The 27,655-nt window shown below is 40.0% G+C and overlaps 1 protein-coding gene across 4 annotated transcripts in view; it reads right to left on the bottom strand.

Annotated features, from left to right (window-relative positions):
* Positions 1–4,463: 4,463 nt before the first annotated feature.
* Trpc4 (transient receptor potential cation channel subfamily C member 4) overlaps positions 4,464–27,655 on the bottom strand; it is a 162,869-nt gene continuing 139,677 nt past the window's right edge. For 3 of the 4 annotated variants that reach the window (XM_051157135.1, XM_051157136.1, XM_051157138.1), the window contains 5 exons: positions 25,397–25,592; positions 22,304–22,498; positions 7,909–7,950; positions 7,706–7,795; positions 4,464–5,530 (listed from right to left, as the gene is read on the bottom strand). In XM_051157135.1, coding sequence (XP_051013092.1) covers positions 4,817–5,530; positions 7,706–7,795; positions 7,909–7,950; positions 22,304–22,498; positions 25,397–25,592 — 1,237 coding nt within the window. In that variant the 3' untranslated portion in view covers positions 4,464–4,816. The remainder of the gene's footprint in view (positions 5,531–7,705; positions 7,796–7,908; positions 7,951–22,303; positions 22,499–25,396; positions 25,593–27,655) is intronic. The other variant, XM_051157137.1, reaches the window with a different exon arrangement.

The following is a 27,655-nucleotide window of genomic DNA, read 5'->3' as shown; positions in this document are numbered from 1 at the left end:
TAGAAACTGTGTGTAGATAACGTTGCGGTAGGGAAAACAGTAAAGAAATTGTGTGAATTTCACTCAATTTTCTGCCATATCATAAAGAACCACAGAAGGTTTTGGTGATACAGTTAGATAAGTTGTGAGTACAGGGGTAACCCATTCTTAACAAAGCAGCCAACCATAAGCCACATATGTGTATCACCAGAGAAACATATTTATGTATGTGCGCTTCTTAAAGTCAAAGCAGAGACTTGGAAAACTAGAGAAACCTCCAGCCAGTTTTTCTACAAGGTTGGGAATCTATGAGAAACTACAGGATTCAGCTGAACACAATGTCTTTTTGCTTTTTTTTTTTTTTGAATAGTTCAAATATATAAACCTTACCCATGTAATGCAGGTGCTAGAACTGAGATGAGTCAAGTAAACAAATATAAATGTATTGTTACAAATGCTTGCCACATATGTGTTTTCAACTCCCTAGCAGCCACGTTTACTTTTATAAAACAATAAATCAATATGAAACTCATTCAGTTAATATTAAGTCACTTGAAGCAAACTGTTTTCAGATGTTCCCAAGGTGATTTACATCATTGCCTCATCGAGCATCCCTAACCTGAGAGTGTCTAACCTTAGGGACTGTCTTCATCCATGGCAAATCCAGCTCAGCCCGGGTACCTGAAGTAGACTTCTTTATTCACATGTGCAGCCCTACGCTATTAAAGGTTTTGAGCCGGCCTCACTTTGACACCATCCATGCGGCTCAGGCCAGAGATGCATGGCTGAACCCTGTCATGATATCATGACCTCATGTTGGCCCAGCTTGTCATGCCCAGCCTTATCGTTTTCCATCAGAGAGGTCTTCATACTGGGCACAGTTTATTGACACTGGGAGGTGCACGCAGGTGTGTTACAAAAATCTACATTTGAAGCGAAAAGAACTAAGCACTTTCAGAAAACATTAAGAAAGGGGCCTTCAAAACCTGTTTGTGTTTTTTTGGCACAGTTTTGCACAGAGGTGAAATGTAAACCTGATCTAGTGTTGTCTTCGGTTGTGTAAAGCTTGGACACCAGTGGGTGTCTTCCTTCCAATGAAAGGACTGTAAATAAGTAACACCCTTTTCCTGGTGGGGATTCTACCTGCTGACAGCATAAAGAATCTGACACCTCCATCCAAAGATCCAGTAGAGAGGCGAAGGCTTTGTGTTGCTTAAACGTTGGTTGAAACTTCAACTCAACTCAGCCACCGAGCATCAAGACAAACGTAGAGCATTTCCTTAAACCTCCCCAGCTTTCATTTCTTCAGTAATCCATGGAGACTTTACTTAAGACAATTTAAATGCTTACGTGTAGAATTCAAATAAATAACATGTGTCAAACCACCTGAGCTAAATGTAGCACAAGACACCGTAAAATTACTAGGATTTGTAAAAAAAAATCTAAGGGAAATGGCAGAGAAGCACATCGCACTTTTGAACTTACTAGCAGCTCTGTACTTAAAACTTAAAAAAAAAAAAAAAAAGAACTTATTTTCAGAATAATGATCTATATTCAGAGATATGTTCCTTCTGAAATTTGAGCCACTGTAAACGTATGCATGCAGATTTTGAAGTGGCTTTTGTCAGGCTGCCTTTGAAGGGTGCTGAGGGTGGAAGGCAGCCTGGCTTGCTGATAACAGCCTGCCGAGGAGTGACTTGCTTGGTGAGAGGGGTCATGGGACCGAACTATTCACTCAGCTGAATTCCATGTCTATTACGGTCTAGTACACGTATGACAATGCATTTCATGCCACCGTTGCCTCTAGATTGCCTCTACATTTGCCAGAAAACAGACTTTGCCTTTTGAGAAAAGTATTTCGCTACCTTTGAATTTTCACTGGATCATTTTATTAGTCCCCTGATTTTACTCTTCGAATGTGATGGCTTGTATCCATGAACTTGATCACTGAGGTGTGTCAGGTTGCTGTTCATGTCATGGCAAGAGATGATTTTTTTTTTGCACTGTTTTAATCACCAGCCAGTAAATAAAATAAAATTTAAGAAAATTTGATGTACACATAGGCAACTCATGAAACATACATTTTTTTTTCAGGATGATAAACACTTTAAAAAATAATTCATTATTTTACAAAAAATCCACTACCATTTTTTAAAGTCAGTTTTCTTATTAAAGCTAATACAGATTTATTTCTACAGAGAATGCCAGGGTTTCACTACTGACACACAGGGAGTCGCTAATGCTCGGTTGGACTTTCCATAAATCCTCTCCTAAAATGTGTATTTTCTGTTAAGATCGAGAAGGAATAAAACAAAGAAAATGCTATTAACATAAATAGAAGGTGATTTTAAATTTCTCTTGAGTATTGGGAATTTTTATGTATAAGAACAAGAATAATAACAAAAAACTCTAGCTGCTTCCTCAAAAGGACTTGAGGCCAGCTCCCTTTGTCTGAACACCCACTGTTATTTCCACGTTCTCATTCCGTACTGTACTATCTGTTCCTCTTTTTAATGCTACACAATTATCGGAACGTAAAATATTTTAAGGAGGTTAACCCTAACGACAGTACTCATAAAGGTGCTTCTCAGTGACATCCAGAGCCCTGCAAGCAATCACTTCCAGGACACTGGGAAGCAGATGTTCCCTGGACCACACAAATACCTGTCCGAGACCAGGCTTCCAGGAAAATGTCAGTGCCCCACCCAATACAGAAAGCTACCGGACAAAAGCAGCAGCAACAAAATAAATAAATAAAGTAAAATAAAAGAAGGAAGGAAGGAAGGAGGGAAGGAAGGAAGGAAGACAAAGAAAAAAGTTTTGTTGGTTTTATTACCTTTGGTGTTGTTTGAAGGGCAGAGAGGATTTGAAACTCAGTTCTGATAAGCCAGGTAGACTAAGTGATATACAGGGTCATTATTTTAAAAACACCCAAGAGGCAAGATCTATCAATAAAAAAAAAAAAATCCCCAACATTAAAATAAGCCTGCAGGATTTCTATTACTGAGTCGTTGGGATCCTTTGGTAGGAAGTGTGGTGTGCTCTGTGTACTGAGACACTAGAAATAAACATTACCCACATTCACTCCTACTCTTAAATCCTCCCATAAAAGTCTTGGATTTTCTAATATTTCAAGTCCAGAGCCGAGATGCCATGCTGCATACTGCAGGGTCTTCTAACTCCTGTGATGTGATTTGGTCTAAAGGCTTTAATTGTATGCACGATTCTTGCTTTACAAGAATGGACACACGTATTTATGGAGCTTTACCTAACTTACTGTTGAAATAAACTAGGTTTCACAATTGAAACCCTTTTATGCAGATATTGTTTTCCTGGCTTTTATATTTGGGGAGCTCCCAAGGATATGGAAAAGCTCCACCACACACCATAGGCTATAAGTGGACTCAGTTTCCTTATTTCTACATGAGATGAAAGGGCAGCTATTTAAGTATCTCCATCTGTACCGCACACACAGAAGTGTGGCTGACACCATTACTGCTACAATTTCTTACTTTTGGTCAAATTATACAGTTTTGATCAGTGTTAACTTACATAATTTCTGTAGTCCAGGGGGACAGAGCCTAAAGTAAAATAGACTTGACAATTTTCACTGATCTGAAGTAAACGTTAATAGCACGTGGAGAGGAGACTTTCTCTGGTGGCTTAGAGGAGATAGAAGTAATCAATTTAAACTTTATGAAACCGCCAATGCCATTTTTAGAACATGTGTGAATATTTTTTTTCAAAAGTCTGGGAAATGAATGAAATCTAAGGAAATTATCTTATGACAAAAATAAACAGGAACTTAAAACTTTCCATAAGAAAAATTACACTGTATCAATTTTACTGATAATGTTTTCAAGTCATTTCAGTTTTAAAGAAATATATTTCCATTGTTTAGGGGAAGCAAGAACCTTTGTTCCCCTGCTAAGTAATACCAAATGGCCAGAGCATCAGAAAATAATTTTGTTGTATTTAGATTCTGGCTTGAGTTTTTTTTTTTCCACCTGGGTGTGCACATTACCCAAATAGTTTAACAATTGGAATTTATTATTACTTTATTACTGAGAGCCTTGCAAAGAGCTGGATTTCCAAAATGTGGCCAAAGAGTCATATTTATCTTGGTAAGCAGTTGAATCTAATGTTCATATTTTTTTTTTTAACTTAGAGATGTGAATTTGATGTCAAAACGCCAACACAAATGGTCAATCATCAAGACAAAATTTTTCTTTTACTATTGAAAGTACAGCGTAAGTGATCTGCAAAGTGTATGGGACTTCCTGTGTAGTAGAGGGTTGGAACGTAGGCCCGTGGGTAGATGGTTTCTTGTTTTAATTGTGTCCAATAGTTATTCATACATTCAGAAGAAATAACTAAATATAAGGCTGGATGGGATTCTTCACCGAACAATCATCTCTAGTAATTTCCCCCAGGTTATGAAAATGTCTAATATTTATTATTGAACATACACTGTTTTTTTTTTTGTATATAAAAATATCTATTGTAGGAGTCACTTACCACATGAAATCAATTGCATTGGTTTTAATTGAAAAAGATAGCTAAAAATTTTCCATGGGTTATTGAAACAGTACAAGGATAAAAGTGCATTTATTTAACAGAGACACTTGTAAAATAAACCGTGGAAGCAAAAGCAGGCTACAAAAGAGAAGAGTTCACGTTGCCTCTGCTTTGTTCAATCATGTTACAGGTTAATATGCCACAATGGATAAACACTAGAAAGTGTAAATTAGCATTTGATCATGTAATTTCAAACCCTGTGCCCACCCAGAGCACTATGGAAAAATATGTATAGGTATGGTAAACATTCCTCCAAGTGTCACAATCTTGTGGTCACATAATCTTCATGGGCAGATGTGTCCGTGGGGCTTAAATCATAGTCTATGCTTGAGTCCTCCTCCTGGGCGTGTTTCTCCTTTGGTATCATAGGGACGGTGTCTTCCACCACCACTTTCTCCGACTTGAAAGAGGAGCACACTCTCTTGCCTACCTGTAAACCCAAAGTGTCCGTATTCCTTTCTCTATGGTCTACTAGCACACACTGTTCATTGAGACCAGGAATGCTGCGGTCACCCCGAGAAGCTAATCCTTGCGATTCCAGTTGGATATTTCTCTCAAGTGGTCCTGCCGCCTGTTGACGAGTAATTTCTTCTGAAACAGAGAAGATTTGGTTTGCGTTTTGCTCAGCAGCATTTTGTTTTGACCGTCTATGAAATAACCCGAAGTTTTTGATATCAGCCACAAAATTCACTTTTCTCGGCTTCTCCCTGGGCGGCTCCTGCACCACCAGGGCAGAACCATTGCTTATGTTATGTCTCTCGGAGGCAATGGCTGCCGACCTCGGGTGGATCAGAGTGGTTAAATCAAAGAGGCTGAGATTCTTTTTCTTGTCCTTGCTATTACCTTCGCTATGGCTCTTTTCGTCGGAGTCGGCTGAAGTCGCTGCGTTGGCTGACTGTATTGTGGAGAGCTTGCTTCCTCTGAGCAATCCCAGAACTTCGAAGCGGAAGCTAGAAATGTCTTGTTTTAGTTCCTGAATGGAATTCAAACGGCATGTTAGGTGGTCTTACGGACCCATCACTCCCTGGTTTCCTAGCTCAGTCTGAGATGGCGCCCATGCCTCTCTTGAAGATCCAGAGCTCTGTCCTCCTGGGATTCTACTTAGAATTTCAGGTTCTCTCTAACGTCCTGCATCACTAATTCCCCTAACTGGCATTTTATATCCTAGTGTTATGGTTATTCACTAGTAACATGACCAAGCAGAGGGGTCCCTCAAATATGCTCCTGGGTGGGTCAGTGATACTATGGAAAAGACGCCAGGCCCACTCAGGCGGGACGTTCTGGGAGGAAGGAGATTAGGACGAGCATGCCCACAAACCTACACATCTCACTCCAGCCCCTTTCTACTCCTGGCAGCCATGGTGTGAACTGCTCCACTCTGCCGTCTCTGTCACAGTGGACCAAGGCTTCTGGGACCCGGAGCCAAAACAAGTATTTTCTCTTTTAAGTTGCTTCTCTTTAGGGTTTTTCAACAAGAATGAGAAAAACAGACGGGGCACACCGAGAAATCTTCAAAGGGTGACACCAAAAGAAGCAGAAGGGATTGCACTCTGTCACTGTTCTGCCGGTTTTCTATTTCCTGTGAGAGGGTGGTTTTAAAGAGTTCCCCTCTGGAGTCTGCATCCTAGCTGTCAAGCCACTTCACGCTCCTGGGGTCTCATGGTTTTGATACAGAACATCTTTCTATGTGGTGTCGGAAGAAGCAAATTAACACGAAGCTTGGGCTTCTGGGAAACACCCAGGTCTCAGGACCTTTGAGATGGCCTTATAGCAACCATTGGGTCCCCATGCCCTGGCTCTGAGTCCTACAAGGGTCCTAGATAGTTATAGTTTGCTTTTTTGGGGAAATCTCTTTCTCAGCCTTCTCCCCAACCCCCCAGGCCCAGCGCAAAGAGAACCATTTAGCCTCATAATTGAGATTTACAGTTGCAGAAAAATATTTCGGAATTTAATTAATTGACAATTAGTGCTGTCTGTTTGGCAGGTCCCCTACTTGCTTACCTGACTGACTGACTTTAGGTGCTGTTTCTATAAAGGTCTTTCATGCTTTTTGTTACTTATTTTTACTATTCTATTTTTTAAAATTTTGTCTGTAAAATCATATTAACACTAAAACATTCCTTCAACATTTCTAAACAGCCATGTAAAATAAAAGAATCAATTTACATTTAATTTTTAACATATCCTTTTCCTACATTCACTTATTTCCTCTCATATAACTTTAAAAATAGAAAACCAAGTACAAAAACTAAGCTTGTTAGTTGGAATTAAAGCAAACCTTAAATACCTGCCCTCCCAAGCCACCTTGGGAGCTACTGAGACCTAGGAAGCTTGTGCCATTAATAATGCGTGGGTTTATAAAAGGCCTTGGCTCCTCCTCATTAAACGACATTCTCTTAGAAGGGAAAAAATAAAATAAAATAGTGCGTGGGTTATTACATGCTTCCGGCTTAGAAATCCACTGACAACCGTGCCTGCAGTTCACTTGGCACAGCAGGGGGTGGGTCATGGGTCAAAATGCTACCACAGGCTAGGATTTTCCTTGCCACTAAATTAAACGGGTTTGACAGTTTCTGTTAAGTATGTTTCAAAGCAATTTGGGGAATTTCTCTACTGTTGTCTTTCTGTTTGTCTGTCGTCTCCCTAATTTTCATGGATATTTAACGTAAAACACATGGATGTCTGCTAGAACACATAAGGCTGAGTTTGTAACTCTGCCCTTTTTGGATGGGGGTTCATTTTTATTTATTATAATGTATTCATATTACATGCGGATTGTTATCCCCTCACTTGTATCTTCCCATTGCCACCCTCCCTCCCTCCCTCTTCTGCCTACTTCCCTCCCCTAGAGGCTTCTCCTCCACCAACTGATGATAGCCAATCAGGTCTCATCAGGATAGCATGCTTCCCGTCCCCCCCGGCACCCCCCCCCCCGCCCGCCCGCCTCCCCGCCTCATCAGTGTTCCCTCAAGGCCACCCCGCCAAAGGGACATGATCAAATAGCAGGTCCCAGAGTTCGTAGTATCAGAGGCAGTCCGGGCCCCTTCCTTTCTCGCCCCCCTCCCCCGAAAATGAGTAACTGGTTTTAAAAGCTGCCTCCACGGGCGGGCGGGCACCCGTTGCCTGTTTGATGAAGGCGAAGCATTACCTTAACGTTCTCCTCAGTCAGGCCCTCTTCGGTTTTTGCCTCTCTGATCATGGCCGCCACGTACCGCTTCACCAGGTTCCTCATCACCTCCTGAACAACGGGATTGACATTCAGTGCAGGGGTTCACCTTGCGTCCCAGCCCCGAGTCCGGCCTGCATTTCATTTTAGTGACAATTTCAGAACCAAACACAAGCATTACTTACTTGGTATTGGTGGTGTCTTCTCAAGTTATCAGCAGCGCGCCGCTGAAACGGAAAGGACATTCCTGGGTGGTTATGTAGGTACATTATTATCCAAAAAGTCAGAGCTTTCCTAGATAAGGCTGTTGTTGTCTTTTATCATCAAAGCGGGGGCGGGGCAATGAGCCACAGTCACAGAGAGGCTTCACACCCCCCCCCCCCCCCGCCAAAGAATCAATGAACAAAAGTGAGAAAGCGCAAAGTCCATAACCTACAGGGCTCTTAAAACAGAGTAAATTAGTAGTGGTAGATAAGCCGCTGGGCCATGAGAGAGCTAATCCTACTCGGTACACACCCTGCGTCCTTGGACATGCTGCAAGGCAGAGATAGGAAATAATAACCAGGGAAGGCAACAGTGAGTGAGATTACTGTTATCATAAATGCTGACACAGAAAGAGAGAGAGAGAGAGAGAGAGAGAGAGAGAGAGAGAGAGAGAGAGAGAGAGAGAGAGAGAAATCAGCCATGGCAGGCAGCAATACACAATCGGAAATCTTAGAGGGCCTTAAACTTGCAGCCGTTGCAGGCACACACCCATCGAAGCTGATTCCCATTTTAATTAGATGAGATTTAATAATATCAGCGAATAAAGACCTATTCAGCCACACTGTTAAACAGAAAAGATGGTGGGAAAAGTCCATTAAAAACTGAGTTAAACCACAAATGAGATTAAAAGTTTCTATCTTCATCTTTCACAAGTATTCTAAACACATTAGTAAAAAACCTGCCTACAGTGACCCACATAATGCATTTTAATAAGCAGTAGCATTGATTCTTAAGGAAGAACACTGGAAAAATCAATCTAAGTAAGAACATTTCTGGAATAAAGGAATTAGTTTGGTATATTTTGAGAAGCAAAGGGAATAATAGTTCTTGGTTTCTAATAAGGCTTTTCATCTTATTTCCCAGTAAATATTTAACCATAGACTGATAAAATAGAATTTTAGAGAGAGTGGTGCATGAATATAAAATGATCTTTTGAAAACATATTCAAAAAGTCAAATTTCTATTCGACTGGGCCTAAGCCAGTTTCAAGACAAGCAATAAATGACAGGAAGAGAAGAAGTTGGCGCTTTGATTCCTAAAGCCACTGATAACTAAAAACAGCATTCTCTGCCTGGGAGCTGAGCTCTCTCTATGAAAGAGGAAATTAGACCATTGTGAAGAGTGTAGCACAGGAGTTTCATGGCTGGGCCACCAGATGGGGGTGGTGACTGCCTCCAGTTGAGACAAAACTCAAGATAGATTCTGAGAGAAAAAGCATTTCCAGCAACAACAACAACAACAACAACAACAACAACAACAAAGCAGTGGCCTTCCAGACCTCTGTGGAGTTGATTAAATGAAGAAAAGTACTAAATTAGTTGTATGCCAATATCTTTAACACTTTAAAACTATTGAGCAAACGACACACAGAATACTTTAAGAATATAGACCCTTAATCTGATATAAAAGCAACTCAGGTGGCTCACCTTCACTGGTTTTAAAATCTTTTTTAATTTAGTGAGATAATGTCAAAGAAGTCTGAGGTATGGTTGAACTTTACTGGGCATAAAACTAAGATTAAGGCTGATAGAATAAGAGGAGTGATAAGCAAAGATATGCTGCATTTAAATATTAAAACAGACACAGTTTCGAACCGTCTCCAATCTGTATAGTCAACATTTTAAATTCAAATAGAAAAATGAATAAAAAGCAGAGTTTAAAGTGAACCTTAATATATTTGGCTTGGAAAAAATGAAAAGAAAAGAAAGAAAGAAAGAAAGAAAGAAAGAAAGAAAGAAAGAAAGAAAAAGCTTGTCAGAAAAAAGTAAGGGCATAGGATAAGCTTACTTAGCTAACTGGGGGTAAATTCCGCAGGTTGGGTTTACGGCTAACTTTTTGTCAACTGATTTGTTTTCTCCATCTCCTTGGTAATTTCATATTATCTCTTGGTCTTGAGATGTTATATCAGTTGTTTAATGTTGACATCTCTACTAGAGATGAAATTACCACTGTCCTAAAGTCAAGAGTAAATCTGGATCCAACACACCCATTGATGGGCATGAAGGCTGCACCCCTCGCCTTGTCTCCAGCCTTCTCTGGGGTCTCAGGATACACCCTTGTTTCATTCCCTGCTTCTGCCTGTCTGTCTCCGCTCTCTGCATTTGAAGAGGATGATGGTGCTGCAATATGAAGGACACGGAGTTAAGGTTAGGTACGGATATAGACTGATTATATCTCGGAGGGACTTTAAAGTCGCATGGTAACAATAAGCTCACTGAATAAAAAATGAGAGATATGACTCAGAGCCTCTATCACTAGGTTAGCTTCCTTCATCTTTCCATTTCTTCACTGGTTAATGATTGACACAAATTAAAAATATTCCTGCGATCCTCAAACTTCATAAATTGACCAACCTCTGGAATGCTTCCGAGTAAACATACTTTGAATGCGTTTGCCACTCTCTGGGGGATTTTCATGTGTTTTGTGCTTGTCAAAGTACTTTGTTAAGCTATATCATAAGATACTGTTACCCTGGAAGGGAAGAGAGGTGGGAATGGGAAATTTGATTTTAAGTGATAATGTGAGGGGCAAGACGGCCAAACTCAGAGGTCAATCATCTTTTGTGGAGGTCCAGGATCTTTATGAATAACTCTGCATGATATTGAATATCTAGGTACAGTCTCAAAGAATTTTCTTTTGTCTCTATAGAATAGCTATTTTCTTGTACAGCCAATTTAAAATACATTATTAGGTGACTACGTGTTTATATACACAATATTTTTTTCTGAGGCAAGAAGCCTCTCAGTATTAAGTTGAATAAAACACATTTGAATGGCTTGTGGTTTGTAAGGTGATGAAGTGAGCAAGACGAAGATGATGGAAAATACATCATTAAACACGATGATGAAGACTGTGAGTGTCCTATGATCATGGCAGAGGAAGAGGTAATATTGTACTGCGGCGAGAGGCAGTAACCAGGAGTGGGGTTTCAGAATGAACATGAGGCACCAGGGTTTTGACAAGTTGAGATATACAAGAATTCCTGAGAAAAATTATTGGGAAAGTCAGTCTAGGTTCTTCATGATAAAACTTTGATGGCACAGTGCAGCCATCAGTGGTTCTTGGCACCTGGATATTTAATTAACTGAGTGTCCTGGGAAGAAACTGTGACTTCTTTGACCATTGTCGGCATCAGGTAGGAAAAAATCTTTGTAGCTTCCAGCCATCGTCACAAATCCTTGTCATCCTTGGCCTAGAAATTATGTCACTCAAGATCTCTGTGTCCAGTTTCACACAGGGCCTGTGTCTGCACATGGCTGGACTCTTAGCCCTCACGGTCTCAACCTACATACAGCTGTCATAAGCTCACATGCCACTAGGGGCTTTGGGCTTCCACGTCCCTTTGTTGGGGAGGCCCAATGGCTCTCGGAGGAAGGATAGCAGACTACCAAGAAGAGACTTGATACCCTAGCACCATATTCAGGGGGAGGAGGTCCCCCTTGGTCACAGTCATAGGGGAGGGGGATTGGGGTGAAAGTGGGAGGGAGGGAGGAATGGGAGGATGTATGGGATGGGATAGAAAATGAGATGTAATATGAATTATTTTATCTTTCAATAAAAATGTGTTAAAAAAATAAATAAAATAAAATTGGAGGTAATGAGAGCCAGATAGTTAAACTCATGCATACCTTTTACAATACACGTAATAAATCATTGCCAATTAGCGATACTGTTAAATGTCATATAACAAATCTACTACCAACGATCCTTGAGATATTTTTAACCTTACTATTGGGTAAAGATCAGTTGACCTTTTATTATCATCGGGGAAGGAATTGCAGCGTAATGGTCGCTGGAACAGACCAAAACTAGAACTGACAGAAGTGTGTCTACAATGGTAATGTAATCAGGGGATATTTGATTTAAAAGCGCTAAGTGAGTAAGAACAATCAGGTTTCTGTGAAGCTTTTGCAGTGTCGAGAGTGACGTTTTGTAGCGTTTATTTTTAATTAGATTGGTTGTCAGTTCTGCCTGGCAGGAAAATGGGCTGAGATCAAAGACTTTTTTAGCAAGAGTCTAGGGAGAGCATTTTGGAACATAACGCACATAACGTTGTCATTCTCTTTGTCATGTATTCCATATGTAGCTGGTTTGCGTGTTGAATGTTCCCTGGTAGGATGGCATTCAAGATAGGGGCTGAAGGTATAGCTGTATGTCACATCAGCATAAGCAGGTTCCACCCGATGTGTTAGGCTTGACCATGACATTCGAATCATAGAACTAATGGAAAGAAAAAAAATTTTTAGTGAGAAGCTTTGGCTGCTGGAAGGGGAGCTGAGGTTTCAACAGCTGCATTGGGCTCTCTCAAGCTGAGAGAGAGGGCTGCGATAGGACAGGGGCTCCGGGAATGCGCTGTGACATTTGCTGGCTTTTTTTTTTTTACCTTCTATTCTTTCCAGGTCTACTATGTGGAATGTCAGGCTTTCTGCAAAAGCTGATTCCCTGCAGTCAACGTTCAGGGTCATTTCCTTTCATTTCTGCTCTGGTTTCTGTCTGTCACTGAGTTCCCAGCCCATGAATTATGCCCTTTAGACTTTCTTCTGCTCACGGAAGCCCTTTAAGGATCCAACCTGCTGTGTTCTCCTTCAGAACTGTAAAACTGCAAGAGGCTAATGCAAGGTAGAATCTTTACTCCAAAAATTGCAGTTTGACTCTGAGATGAATTTACTACTTAGTGTCCTCTATAACACACTGTCTTCTCATTACAGCATGCAGTTGTGAATTCCTTTTCTAAGTATATAAAATAAAGACGCGGGATTCCCAGATACATTGTCAGACCTTGTTCCAAGAGCATCAGGCAGGCCCTATACCACCTCCCATTTGAAAAAGCAAGTGGAGTAAATTCTGCCCAGCAAAGCTTACAGCAGTAACTCGGGAACCAGGCTTTTCAGGGATGGCTGCCATTTTTTTTTTTCTGTAAGGGTTACAGTCAAACCCACTGAGAGGGGTAAAGCTTGAGCTGCACATTTTGACAGATTACCATTAAAGATGAAGTGCAGGCATGGACCACTGTCTTTCTTCTTTTACAACTGCTGCAGGGGGCAAATTCACAGGTTCTAATCCCCTTGCCATCAGCTTAATGGATTGTATTTCTATGGCAATTGCTTGGTCTTTAATAGCTCATCTACACCCCAAGACTGAGTGATATTCAATGACCCTGACACCATTTATGGTGTTTGCACCATTCATGCAATGGTATTTGCATCATTCCAAGAATAGGCGCAGAGGTTAAATTTTAGTTTATAAAGCTGAGATAGATCCTAATGCTTTCTTTGAATAGGGATTTCTCATTAAGGTTTCAATCTGAAAAAGGGTTCTAGATGATTGCTTTAGTGTCATTGAAGGCAGTGACAAAACATTTGATCAGAGGCTATAGAGACAGCTCCATGGTTAAGAGCACTGACTGTTCTTGCAGAGGACCCAGGTTTGGTTCCTAACACCCACATAACAACTCACAACCATCTGTAACTTTATTCCATGGGACCCAAAACCTTCTGACCTCTGAAAAATCATAGACATAAAATTAAAAAAAACTCTGAAGATTTTTAATGTTATTTTATTAGTATACTCTGAGTAATTGGCCCTTCAGTGGGATTTTCAAGATGGCCTAGATTGAAAAGCCATCTGTCAATAATGGGTTTACTTCCATCATAAGCGTTTTGCTCAACAATAAAACATTTCTACTTCATTTATGTTTTCCTATGTAAAATAGTCAGATGGAAGGCTGATTTTCCTGAAAGTATCAATCATCTATCCCAGGAAGTCTGAGGCTAAGGCAAACATGAGTTAATGAGCTTTCAGGGCTATTGAATCACTGTTGCCAGGAAGCACAAACAAGATGAGGTTGGCAATACTGGCCCCTGGAGAGTGCAGGGCAGGAACCCCAGGAAGAGTTGTGGTTCTAGGCACTCTCTGAGAATGTGCTTGAATGTCCAGCAGTGTGAACTCACATGATTTATGGGTGAAAAGAATCTCTAAGTGAACCACAGTAGGAAGGTTAGAGAGAACGCCGTGAAGAATATAATCACCTTTGGTTGAATTTTCAATTTTAAAAGCATGGCATAAATTTCCACACATCGCAGGTCAGAGCAGAATTCAAAACAGCATGTTAAAATCAGGGCACTGCGATATAGTTAACCAAGATCTCCCAAAAGCCTCATAAAAAAAAAAAACCCACCCCAAATCTGCATATGCAACAGGGAAAACACTGTGCCATACTCCTAGACTTTTCAGGAAGTAGGGGAAGGTGGTGGAGAGCCAACTGCATGGAGAAACAAAAGATCTCTATGTTCCCTGCCCCTGTCCCCAAGAATCTTTGTCCCTGAGGGATCTTGTGAAACTGGATAAAGTAAACAAGTTCTTTTTTTTTTTTTTTTTAAGATTTATTTATTTACTATTTATACAGTATTCTCCCTGCATATGAGACATCAGAACAGAAGAAAGTACCAGATCTCATTGTAGACGGTTGTGAGCCACCATATGGTTGCTGGGAATTGAACTCAGGACCTTCAGAAGAACAGCCAGTGCTCTTAACCTCTGAGCCATCTCTCTAGCCCAACAAGTTCTTTTTCAAAGAAAGAGGTGCAACTGACTGATCTCAAAGTTTGATCCCTTTGGAGAATGACGAGAACCTATTTTAAGACTTGATTTGGTTTTGCAAAGTGCATGTCACTGGTCTTCTGATGTAGCCTTCTCATAATTGTGTGTGTGTGTGTGTGTGTGTGTGTGTGTGCATACACATGCGTGTGTGTAAATCTTTACCACCAAGTGCTAATGTAACAAACTGTCACAAAGTGAGTGACCTCATAGCAATGTCAATGATTTTCACCTTTTCCTTCATTAAGTCTTCTACAGACTCACAACCATCTTTTAAAAAATTAGATTACATGCATTTAGTGTGTGTGTGTGTGTGTGTGTGTGTGTGTGTGTGTGTGTGTGTGTACGTACACATCCCATATGTATAGAGGTCAGAGGTCAACTTTGAGGAGTTGGTTCTCTCCTTCTACCATGTGTATTCAGGTCTTCAGGGGAGGCAGAACGCACTTATCACCAGTGAACCACTTTTCTGGGCCAGTTTCACAACGATCAATTTATATTTTTTGTTTTATAGATAAAAGCATCTATACAATATATCACACATACACACATGCACACACGCGCATGTGCACACACACACACACACACACACACATGCACACATCACAACTAACAGTTCACAAGACAATGATTACATTTTTAGAGAGTAGAAAAGGACTAAATTCCAACAGTGTTGAGTTGGGTTGGGACAGCTTACTCAAGACCACTTAGGTGAGAAAATAAGAGTTGTTTGATATTAAAAAGAGTGTGGGGGAGGCAGGCGTGACTCAAAATGTTTGCTATGGTTCACAGTCAATGAGCCTAAGTTAACTTGGTGTGCATCAGATTAAAGCTAGAGATGCAAACTTAAAAATAGAGGCATCAGAAGAATTCTGTGTTTTGAGAACAGTAATCTGTAGTCAAGAAAACTCTGTAGCTCACATCACTTAAGGTCTTGTTCTGAAAAATGAGAATTGTTCCTTTAATAGAAAACTGAATTTCATCTGTGGCCACGCATCATCTGTGGCCATGCATCTGTGACCATGCACCCTGAGCAAACTAAGCTTTTCTGACTTCAGAAGCAAACCAGGGTTTGTGATCCTTGGTGCTTAGATTGGAGGAAGCCCAAATGAATTTCGAGACACTCCTTGCATCTAAGAACTGGAGGTGCCATAGATTAAGATTGTCAGTGAGGGGCTTGGGCGACAGCTGATAGGCAGTTCTAAGAGTGGCCCTCCAGCCTTCGTGTGGGCAGAACAGGAGGATGTACAATTACAGGAGAGTGTGATAGACTGTTAGAAGTTTCATGGGCACACTGAAACCTAAAAGCCTCCCTGATTTGCCTGAAATTGAAATATGAAAGACATTTCCAAGAGTTGGCTTTCCTTTTTCAAAATAAAAACACTTTTGTGTGAGATAATGTACTAAGTCGTAGTAACTAAGGTAACAAGAGTCATTGATTTCCTTTTTCCTTGAAAATACATTTAAAACAATCTTAGAAATTTAATCGGGTATGGTAGTGCAGCCCTTCAACCTCAACCCTGGGGAGGCAAAGACAGCTGTATCTTTATGAGTTCCAGGCCAGCCTGGGCTACATTAAGAGACCCTATCTTTAAAACATTCTTAGAATAAAATACAGTAAGTACACTTCGATCCTGAGAGAGTAAGCTGATGCCTGCATGCCTGAAACTGTTGTGTACATAGCTGACATACAATGTCAGTTATTGTGCATCCATTGTTTGTAAAGCATCTTGTGCATTGCCACATTAGTATACTTACTAGCTTAACAGACATTACTGTCATGTCCTCACTGCTGTATTTTTCCCAAAGATGCAAGGATGGAGGCCCCACCTTTGTTCACTCTCTAGATCTCAAATTCTAGCTGCGTTCCTGACCTGTGGAGCATATGCCATTGTTGCTTACTGATCCCCATGACTTCTCCTGTCCAACTCATTTATTCTATAACATTTTAAAAATTAGTAGAATTTAACATGGCCTAATGAACAAATCAAAATTCGGTTAAAGGAATTCTGTTCTTTCCTAAAGTCACTGCTAAAGACAGAATGTTAGTAGGAGGTTTCCTATGATATTCTCCAAATCCAGCTGTGATTTTTTTAAGGTCAAATTTATTCTCCAACTCTGATTGCTCAAGCTCAGAAGCCAGAGTATATAGGAGCGAACATAATCACCACCCCTGAGCAGCAATTCTCCCATGCCAGTCAATTTCTTGTTAGAATTAGAATCGATCCTGGGTTGAGTGGACAACCCATGACACTCTCAGAAGGAGAGAGCCTGTGAAAGTTAATCCCAAGCTGTGTGAGCATGAAGTCAAGGACAAGAAGAAAGAACCTCACTTGCCACCACCAGTCCAAAGCTAAGCCATTGTTCTAGTTTCACAGCTTCTGTACACTTTTTCTGGTGAGTTACCCCTAACCAAAGCTTCCCCATGCCATGTCCACAATCCCAAGGCCACTTTGAGATATGCAGCTGTCATGCTGGCCCAACCTGACACAGGCAAGACTCTGTCCAGACACATGAAAGAAGTCCATGTGCCTAGGTCACATAGCAAAACAAAAGTGTTAGGAAAGGCAAAGAAATTATATGCATGCCCCAATCAAGGTCTCCTACAGAAATGGTCTCCAGTGAGAACATATGTCCCTGCCTCTAACCAAGGACTCCTATAGAAATGGTGTCCAATGAGAATGATCTGGATGACCCCCCAAAACATAGATTTAAAAGAACAACCATAAACTTTAAAGAACTAAAGAAGTTTAAAAAGACAAGACCAAACACTCCAATGAACTTAAAGAGGACGGCAATGCCTGAGCGATGTGCAAGAAAACACTGACATGCAGCTGAGTGAAATAACAAAGTCAATTCAGGATTTGAAAACTATATTCTGTAAATAGATGGAAATATTAAGGACTACTCAAGTTGAAAAAAATCTGACACTGGAAAACCCAACCCAAAGCCTTTACTAGCACAATGGGCCAAGTAGAAGCTTTCAGAATATCAGGACCTGTGGTGGTTTGAACGGCAATGGGCTCATATGCTCCTGTATTTGAATGCTTGATCTTTAGGTATCAGAACAGAAATTGGTACTAGGGACTGAAGTATCACTGTGACCATGTTTCTTCATGGTGGAATGTGGACGTTGAGATTTTAGATTAGAAAAGCAGTTGAACGCTCTAAGCAGGGCTTAACGGGCCAAACTGGTAGGAGCACAAAAGGCAATGGTGCTGATCGCAATGTAGATTAGGACAACATAAAAAAAAGTTTCAGAGAAGAAGAGTATTAGTAAATGGCCTAAAGATCAATCATTCTTGTGATATTTTGGCAAAGAATGTGGCTGCTCTTTGTCCATATCCATATTTGGATTAATGGCATTGGCAGGAGATTTCAAAGTAGCCTAGTAGTGACTGTGTCTCATGGCTATTAGTGGCCACTCTTATGCAGATATATAATGAAAAGGAGAAACTGAGCAAGAAAAAATTTTAAAAATGTACAGTTTGAGGAGAAAGGAAGCACCAGGGACTGTAATGGAGATTACTTCAGTATGCAAGGAGATAAAAAGGCAGATAAAAGGAGATAAAAAGGCAGAGCTTGATCCTAAGTTGAATAAAGGGGGTGGTGAACTCAGGGCAAGACCCCCCACATAAGCTTCCAACTTGTGAAAAGTAATTAAAGAAAAGCTTAAGCTGTGAAGGTAACCACCGAAAACAGAAAACCGATTAAAAAATGTATCTGAATGAGGGGGCCAAGTTCCAGCCCCAGAAAGCAGCACAACGTGGCAGCTCTGCATCCAGGAAAGGGGCAATGGAATCTCCCCTCTTGACTAAGGAGAGCCACTGAGGCCAGGCACATGTCAGGGGTGAAGCTGTGAAGTGAAGCCTGTATTTTCTTAGAGACCTTGAGATGTTGGCGAGGTAGAGCTGTGGGATACTTTCTGAGAAAAGCTTCAGAGCAAGTTGAGGAACCATCCCAAGAGAGAAGTACATTGGAGGCAACAAAGCTGAAAGGATTTGGAGATCTAAAGAGTACTCTGACATCAGACATAAAGATACAGAATTTGGAGTTTGCCCAGCTAGTTTAAAGTCTTGCTTTGGTCCAGTATTTCCTTACTGTGCTCCCTTTCCTTCCTTTAAGGATGATAATGCATATTCTGTGCCATTGTCTATTGGAAGTATGTGATCTGGCCTTTTTTTTGTTTTTGTTTTTGATTTTACAGGCGATTACAGTTAAGAGAATGGTTTGAGTACCAGAAGGGACTATGGACTTTTAAACAGGGTTGAGACTGTGACAGCCTATGCAGACTTTTGAATTTGGTCTAAATACATTTTTTGTATTATGATATGGTTATAAGGCTGTAGAGTCAGGGACTGAAATATGGTAATATATATGAGAGGGACCCACATAGGGTCATATATTTGAATGCTTAGTCATTAAGAAATGACACTATCTGAAAGGGGTTAGGAGGTGTGGCCTGTTGGAGTGGGTGTGGCCTTGTAGGAAGCATGGATTGTGGTTGGGCTTTGGTCTCAATACTTCCCTTTCCCCAATGGACAGGTCATCTTGATAAAAAACAAACAGAGTAACTCAAAATTAAATAACAGCTTACATCAAATGGACTTAACATATACCTATAGAACATGTCCCCTAAACACCAATGAACATTCATTCTATTTTGCAGTCCATGGAAGCTTCTCTAAATCAGACCACAGCCTGGAACAGAAAACAAATACTAAAATTTTCAGAAAAGTTAAAATCATTTCACTTATCTTCTCTTTCCACAATAAATAAATAAACCTCTAATAAATACATCAACTCATAAAGATAAAAGAACATATAGATGAGTAATACATGAGCTAAAGAAGAAATAAAATATTCCCAAAATAAAATAAAATGAAAACACAAGAAAACCTCTGAGATACATTAAAAGCTCTCTGATGAAAGAGAGGAGAGGGTGGGGGGAAAAGGGGAGGTGGGAGGGTTGACTGAGGGAGGGGAGGGAGGGAAGCTGCATTTGAGATGCTAAAAAATTAATTAATGAATGAAAAACGCACTCCTAAGAGGGAAATTTATAGCTCTAAGAAAAACAGAAAGAGTACAAATAAATTAGTTAATAATTAAAATAATTAAATAATTAATAAAAATAAATAATTAATTAAATAATTAAAAAATAAATAGAAATGCAAGAACCAAATCCAGTACCTGGGAAGAAACACTAAAAATCAGAGCAGAAATCAACCAATAGATTCATTGATTCTTTGTATTGTTTTGTTTCTAAAAGCTGTTTTTATTTTTTTGAGAGTAAGTTCTTTGATATTTGTTCAACAAGATTGGCAGACTCTTAGCCCAAATAGCCAAAAGGGGACAAAGAGAGACCAGCAGTTAAACATTCTAACAGATAGTAATGAAATTCAGAATATTATTAAGAGAATACTTTAAAAACCTATACTCCATTATTACTCAACTGTTAAAAAAAAATGAGATCATAAAATGTGCAGTTAAATGGATAGAGCTAGAAAAATATTCACTCTGAGTCAGGTAACTCAGACACAGAAAGACAAATATGGTCTTTATTCACTTACATGTGGATATTAGCTGTTAAGTTAATAATAACCATGCTATAATCTGTAGAACTAGAGTTAGGTATAGAGTAAGGAACTATGGAGGTACATAGATCATCTTAGGAAAGGGAACTAGAATAGCTATAGATGGGTTGAGGATGGAATGGGAGGATCAAATAGGGAAAGGGAGACATGCAGAGGACGGGGGAGGAAATATGGAGAAAAAGAGCCAAAATTAAGTGCCACTTGAGGGGTAGTATGAAAACATATATATATATATATATATATATATATATATGTGTGTGTGTGTGTGTGTGTGTGTATGAAGGCAATCTAAATGAAATGCCAAATAATGGGGGAGACAGAGCCTCAATTTACCATGTCTTGTCACCTAAATAAAGCTTGTATTGCAGTGGTTCTCAACCAGTGGGTCATGAACCCTTTGGGGTTGCATATTAGCTATTACATTAAGATTCATAACAGTAGCAAAATTACAGTTATGAAGTAGCAATGAAATACTTTCATGGTTGGGGGGTCGCTGTAACATGAGGGATTGTATTAAAGCATATGTAATGTGAACCATTGTTCCACTGAGTTACACCTAAATGAGTTGGCCAAAGGGATCAGATGGAAACTCTCAACAACCCCTGCTGTTGCCAAGACTACAGGTTGTTCTCCAAAACCTGACAGCAAGACTCCATTGCTGAGGACAACACCCACACAACTCGCTGAACATGGAGAGGTTGAGCTGGTGCCTATATAGAGGCTTTACCCCTATGTTCTATTGTCTTTGGTACAGGGAGGTACTCTGCATGCTATCAAAAGACACATGTAAACGCAAAGCCAGTCAGAAACCCTTTGATCTACAATGGTGTCCAACCTTTAAGATATGCCAGTGGCACAAAGCTTGTGGGAGTAAGCAATCAATAACTGATTTGACTTATGCCCCACTCCACAAGATGGAATCCATACCCAACACTGCTTGGGATTCCTGAGTGTGAGAGTGAGTGGGTGTCTGTTTCTTGTGCCTTTTCCTGGGCACTTTTCCTTCTGTTTTGTGTTTGTTTTGTTTGTATAATTCCAATATATTATCTTTTCTTTCATCTTATTATATTTATTTTATTTATAAAAGCCTATGAATTTTAAAAATAAAGTTATGAAGTTAAAAAATCTAAAGGAAAATGATAACTTTTCTAGGTTCTTCAAAAAACAAAACAAAACAAAGGGATAGGGACAGTAATAAAAGCCTTCTAGATTAAAAAAAAAACAAAACCCAGGACTAGATGGACTCATAGCAGAATTCTACAGATTTTCAAAGATCTAGTCTTTAATCATAAAAAAGGAACAGAAAACACACTTTCAAACTCTTTATATTAAGCCTGTATTATTTTAATACAAAAGCAGGTAAAGACACAACAAGAAACTACAGCCCAGTGTCCCCAGTGAACACAGATATAAAAATTCTCAAAAAAAAAAAAATTGCATGCCAAATTCAGGCATCTATCCAAAAGATCACCCACCATGATAAAGTTGAATTTATCCTGGATAAATAGGGATATTCCAGTATGTATGTGTGTGTGTGTGTGTGTGTGTGTGTGTGTGTGTGTGTATGTATATATATATATATATATATATCAATAAAAGAAAGAAATTAAATAAAAATCCTAAATTTTTTTCACATGATCATCTCAGTAGATGTAGAAATGCTGTTGACAAAAGTGTTAGAGCGGTAGGACTAGAGGGAACAGGTATTAGCAAAATAAAGGCTATACCTGACACACCAACAGCCAACATCATCCTAAAATGACGGATTCAGTGTTAGACACCAGGGCTTGAAGACACTATAGCATGCATCGTTCCTCATCAACTGTACAGTTCAGAGGGGGAAATAGCCAGGTGTTAGCTATGCCACAGATAAGTTGCTATTGCAATCACACAAATCAGGGTACAGAGAGAGGGCTGCGTCCCCAAGCCAAGGCTAACTGAACGAGGAGGTCTCTTTGAAGAGGGTGTATCCCCATCAGACAGGAGTGACATCATTACTTCAGGAAATGGGCTGGTGAAGAGTTAAACACGGGCAATGTACATTAAGCTTTGTTGTGTGCAATCAGGCAGAGCAGAAAGTCATAAGATCGGCAGTGTGTGCAGTGCTAACAGGACGTGTCCTTACCCCAATGGTTCCAAAGCTCTCTGGCTTCCTTCTCATCTTTTTCTTACACAGGTGTGTCCATATCCACTTGACGAGGTACCACAAGGACTTGGGGCTTGGGATGACATTGAAAGGAGTAGGCAGGGTACCTCCTTCTTCAAAGTAGCTCATCCAAAGCTTTGTTCGGGCGAATTTCCACTCTATATCTGCATGGTCCTGAATGAGAGAAGATGACAACTGTAGACGGCTTTCCTAATTAACAAGGTGACATAAACCTCATAGACAGAGCCTGAAGCTGACATGGACTGGTTCTTAGAACGTTAATTAGATGGTTTATTAAAAAAACACCACTAACTTCCAGTGACAATGGCTTACCCATCAGGACTCACGTCACTGTCATTCTGTTCCTCTTTCCTTCAGGGAAACAGAGATCTACAGCGCATTAAAGAGACTGTGGCGGTTAATTATGACTGGGAGGCAACGTTGCAGTTCTAGCCACGAAGACAGCACAGTTCAGTTTCATTAGGTGCTAGCCAGAGGCATGGCTTTGCTCTCAGCCCAGGTCTTATACAGTGCTCAGGCGAAGGTCACCTGCATAGACGCTCACAGATAAGCCTTTGGTGCTCCAGGGAATGTCTTAGTGGAAACATTTCCACATGGATAACCCTCGTTCGCCTTCAGACAACGGGTGAACATTTAGAGAGAAATACCAACACACAATGCAGCACAGTGCCTCCATCACAGCCCTGAGTATTGCTGTAATTGTACAAGAGCTATTAATCAGGATATTTATGTCCCAGCAGGTCAACTATCACCTGCTAATCCAGCACAACTGGCCATGCCTCATAAACCATTCCTCAATTCAAGCTACACACGCCAGGGAAACCTAGAAGAGCAGAGGCACGTTCGTAGCATTTTCTACTCTCTTTTCTCAATATTAAAACTATTTGCTAATTTATTTTGTTCCTATTATATGTTGTGAGACAAAGGACTATGAAGAAATCAAGAATATGAATGACACACAGTAGATGCATAAGAAATTTATCATAAATGTAAAAGTCTGAGAAGGCCTTAGTTATGGCATGTGTTGTTGACTGAGTTTGGCAGTTGTTAACTTCCCTCCTTTCTTCTGTTTACCCTGTGGCTCTGAGGTGTGGGTACCAAGACCTAAGAAGAGATCTCGCAGCGTTATTGCTGTGATTCTGGGAGATACAGAGTTAGATGCTCGACGTGCAAACATCCCAAGGAGCTTCCTTCCCTTGACTAAGTCTGTCCCGATGCCTGCTTGTCTTACAACAGTTCCAGCATTTGGCTAAGGAAGAAGGCAGATTTGAAGACTGTTTTCCATCCATTTCCTAGAAAAACAGGATCCACAAAAAACGTAGAGAGACAGTGTCATGCCACTCTTGATTAATGCTTTCTTCTGGACAAAGCTGGGGCATCTCATGTTTCAACTGTCTGGGTACCTGGCTTGATGGCGATAGGCTTCTGGGTTTTACTTTGTTTTGCTTTTTTTTTGGTTTTGTTTATTTTTGTTTTTGTTTTCTGTTGTTCTGGATATACATGGAATCTATTAAAAAAACAAAACAAAATAAAACAAAACAAAACAAAACAACAACAAAAAACCCTTCAGGCTCTGGGATGTTATATGAAATTCTGTATAGCCACGGATTCTGATGTTCATCCCCAGACCAGTAGAGTCGGCAGAATTCCTACACACAGTCTGTGAATCGACAACACAAATGCTGCATTCTAATACATTCCACAACTTTTCATCAGTGGCAGGTATGAGAAAAATTTACATCTGTGAAGAAAATTGAACTAAACTGCAGTATGCTGTGTGACAAAAATCAAGGTAACAGTTCAGAAGCTAAGCTATAGATTCAAGGACAACACAACTGTTGTCACAGGTGAAAAAACGGGAAGTCTGTAATTTTCATGTACACTAGAGTAAGACTGTGACCGACTTCCCATGCAGGTTTTATGCCATGGTGAGCTTCGGTGTTTTAGTATCGCTGTTCTCTGTAGACTCAGATTACTAGTTTTTTTTTTTTTTTTTTTTTTAAATTTATTCTTGTTACATCAGATTACTAGTTTATAAATTCAAAGTTTTAAGTGGACAAAGATTACATCTCACTTCTTGACAGTGTGTCCATACCAGTTCTTGGTAAAAAGCATTTACTCAGTCATAATCAGTCCATTGGTAAGACATTCTTTGCTGTTGATTTTGTGCTTTTTAGCACAGAACTTCATGTTTTAGCCCAAGTTGGTCTGGAACATACTATGTAGGTCAGGCTAGCCTTGAATTCAAAATGACCTACCCACCTCAGCCTTCCAAACGCTGGGATTACAGACATAAGCAATCATGCCTAAGCAGAAATTGTGAAATTTTGAGTAAATTATACCACATTGTTTGTAAGTCAGAATTTTAAATAATATATACCATGTCACATATTAGTCTGGAGTATTCAAGATAATTTCTATATCTGTTGCTTTTACTGAGCTTTTAGAAATTTTATTTCAAGGGTCTGTGTACGACATGTGTGCCTAATACTAGCTGAGGCCAGTATAGGGTATTAGGTGCCCTGGGAGTAGAGTTACACACTGTTGACAGCTCCATGTATATACTAGGAATTGAACCTGGGAACTTTAGAAGAGCAGCCAGTGCTCTTAAATGCTTAGCTATCTTTCCAGCCCCTGCTTTTTCTAAGCTTTAGGAGAAAGCTTCCTTTCTGTGCCATATTCATCTTTGGTATTCCCTTTAGCAGATTTATCTCTGGTTTTTCTTTTCAGCTTTCCAACCTGGCATGAGTTTGTTTACGCTGAGCCAGCAGATTACTTGGAAAGAGCTGCCTACCTCTTTCTGAACTGTTTCATGGTGGCGGCTCCCTGGCAACAGACTGACTTAATTTTCCCTGTTTCTCTGTGTGTAAATATAGATTAATATACAGCCATCTATGCTACACCACGGTTCATATAAATCACCGATTAGCCATTTACAATTCTGATCTCTCTCATCAATGGCAAATTTATTTCCTATGATGATAAGGTGGAATATGGGTGAGACCGACATTCTGCAGAAAGGATATTGAGTTAAAAGTAAGGTCAACTTACGGCAATGAGTTGGTAAGAATTATTCATCATAGCGATTAACATGTTCAGCAGGACAACCAGAGAGATAACATTGTATGTCCCAAACATGGTGGCCCCAACAAACTCAGTGAACTCATGCTTGGCTTTGACGTTGGTAACATATAGATTGATGAGCCCAAATATTGACCAAAACAGTGATTGTAGTGTCTCAAATAACCTGGAATAAAATACGAAAGTAGTGATGCAATCTTATAATATACATTATACGAATGTGCATATATATATGATGTTAATCTAAAGCAAAAGGTACCAGATTAAACTTAGTAAAATAATAATTTAAAGGGATTTTATCAAACTGATATAAAAATTATACTATTTTTTTCCTGTTTACTTTACTATCCAAAGGGCATTGAAAGCTACATTTTGTTTGTTGAAGCAAATGGGCAAAGGAGGACTCAGACCTTGGGGAAAATGTGATTGCTGTGTTAAGAACAGTTTTTAATTCCTCAAATGGAGGACAATACAGAGATCACAATGTAATATTCCTGAGACATGGAAGTTATATAAAGTTTGTATCTTAACAACTATAAATCAAACTTTATGAGACACAGTCTCTCCTCTTGCTTACTTCTGTATTGTCTATGGTTTGTTCGGTGCTGGCCATGTTGGCAGAGGTAAACAACTGCATCAGAGAACAACTGACTCCCAATGCCTAAAATGTTCACTGTCTGTTCCAGCTCACAGAAAGATTCTTGTCTCCCATTCCCTGTCAACGAGGGATAGTTCATTCTAAATCTTACTAGTTCATACACATCCGCATGCTTTCTCTGGTTCATTCTTAGCTATGGAAGGATTAGAACAAATCATATCTGTGCCTTAGATTTTTACATCTGTAACTGGACCTGCATACAGCACGCTGTACTGGGCAACAGATAGTCTCAGAATGCTTGGATACTATAATTTTATTTAATTTTTAATGCAAGGCACAATTTAGTCACTCGGGGCAATAAGTGAATTCTGGTGGTTTTATTAAAAGAGAAATCTCCTTTGTTTAAACATGAGAAAACACGACTATCTTACAATCGCCTACACTCAAATTAAGACTTATTTTTTCCAACATGTGTAACACATTAATACGGTGTAGTAAGAGGATTGTAGAGCTTTGAGCTTTTAGACTCTCAGAAATGATTAAATTAGGACTATCTTTACATTACATAAGAAAAACTAGGACAAAAACTTAAGGGTATATGGCACGGAGAGTGAAGAGGTGGATTTTCTGGCTTTAGAGAGACCAGAACTAGACTGGAATCCCACTTGGAGAACAGGTCAATCATATCCCAGTGACATGGCTCGCTGATCCTTTGCTGAGCTGCCCACCCCATCAATGTCAGGTCAGCAATGGCCAAACGACTCAACATATGAGACCAACTGCCTGGCCTAAGGAGAAAATGACCAGACTTCTTCTCTGGAGTTAATACTAAGATGAGGTAGTTGGCTGAAGAGCCTGAGATAAGAGTATATGAGGCTCATTGGAAATAAGGTATGCCAGAGGTTTGCCACAACAGATACCAAGATGTGGAAACAAAGGAGGAATCAACCACTGGATAAGAAAGGGGAAGACACAGGGAGACCTGGATCACACTGGGGTCAATGTGCAGGGCTCCCTCCTGGCCCAGCCTCGTGAGCTCTCCATTTTCCTCAAGCTGGGCTCATCCTCCTTCCTCAGAGGACCCAAGGGCTGCAGTTCTGTGCATTTTCTTATAGCAGAATGGCTGTTACTGACACAATTTATTTCTGGCCCTCACGATCAAAGAAGTTTAACTAAATATGTCTAAACTGCCACATAGACCTTATTTCCACAAATCTATGGCTTTTTACAAATGAAAGCTTCCCATTTTTTTGTTGAAAAGCTGATTCTAGGAGACAAAAATGGATCTTTTATTTAACATTTCAGAAGAGTTAAATGCTGCAATGGATCATTATATCAAAGGTCTTGCTCTGAGCCAATTTAGTCAGAATGGAGGGTATTGTGTGAGAAGGGAAAGATGTGTTCATATGGGAGAACCCAGCTGGGCCTCCCAACTGTCAGGGAGACGTAAATGAATGCACGGACTCTAGAAAAGCTCATAAAACATCTTAATTTGGCCGAAGATTCTATCTTCTTAACTTCTAGTAACTCTTGGGCACCCTTTGAATTTAACATGATTAACTGTGTCCCTCAGTGGCGATGCCTTGTAGTAGGAATGTGAGTATACTTCAGATGTGTTTGTCCTGACACGA

This window comes from Acomys russatus, chromosome 15 (genome assembly GCF_903995435.1).
Source record: "Acomys russatus chromosome 15, mAcoRus1.1, whole genome shotgun sequence".
In the NCBI taxonomy this organism is placed as follows: Eukaryota; Metazoa; Chordata; class Mammalia; order Rodentia; family Muridae; genus Acomys; species Acomys russatus.
The sequence above is the reverse complement of the archived record's forward strand: the minus strand, read 5'-3'. Positions and strand labels throughout refer to the sequence as shown.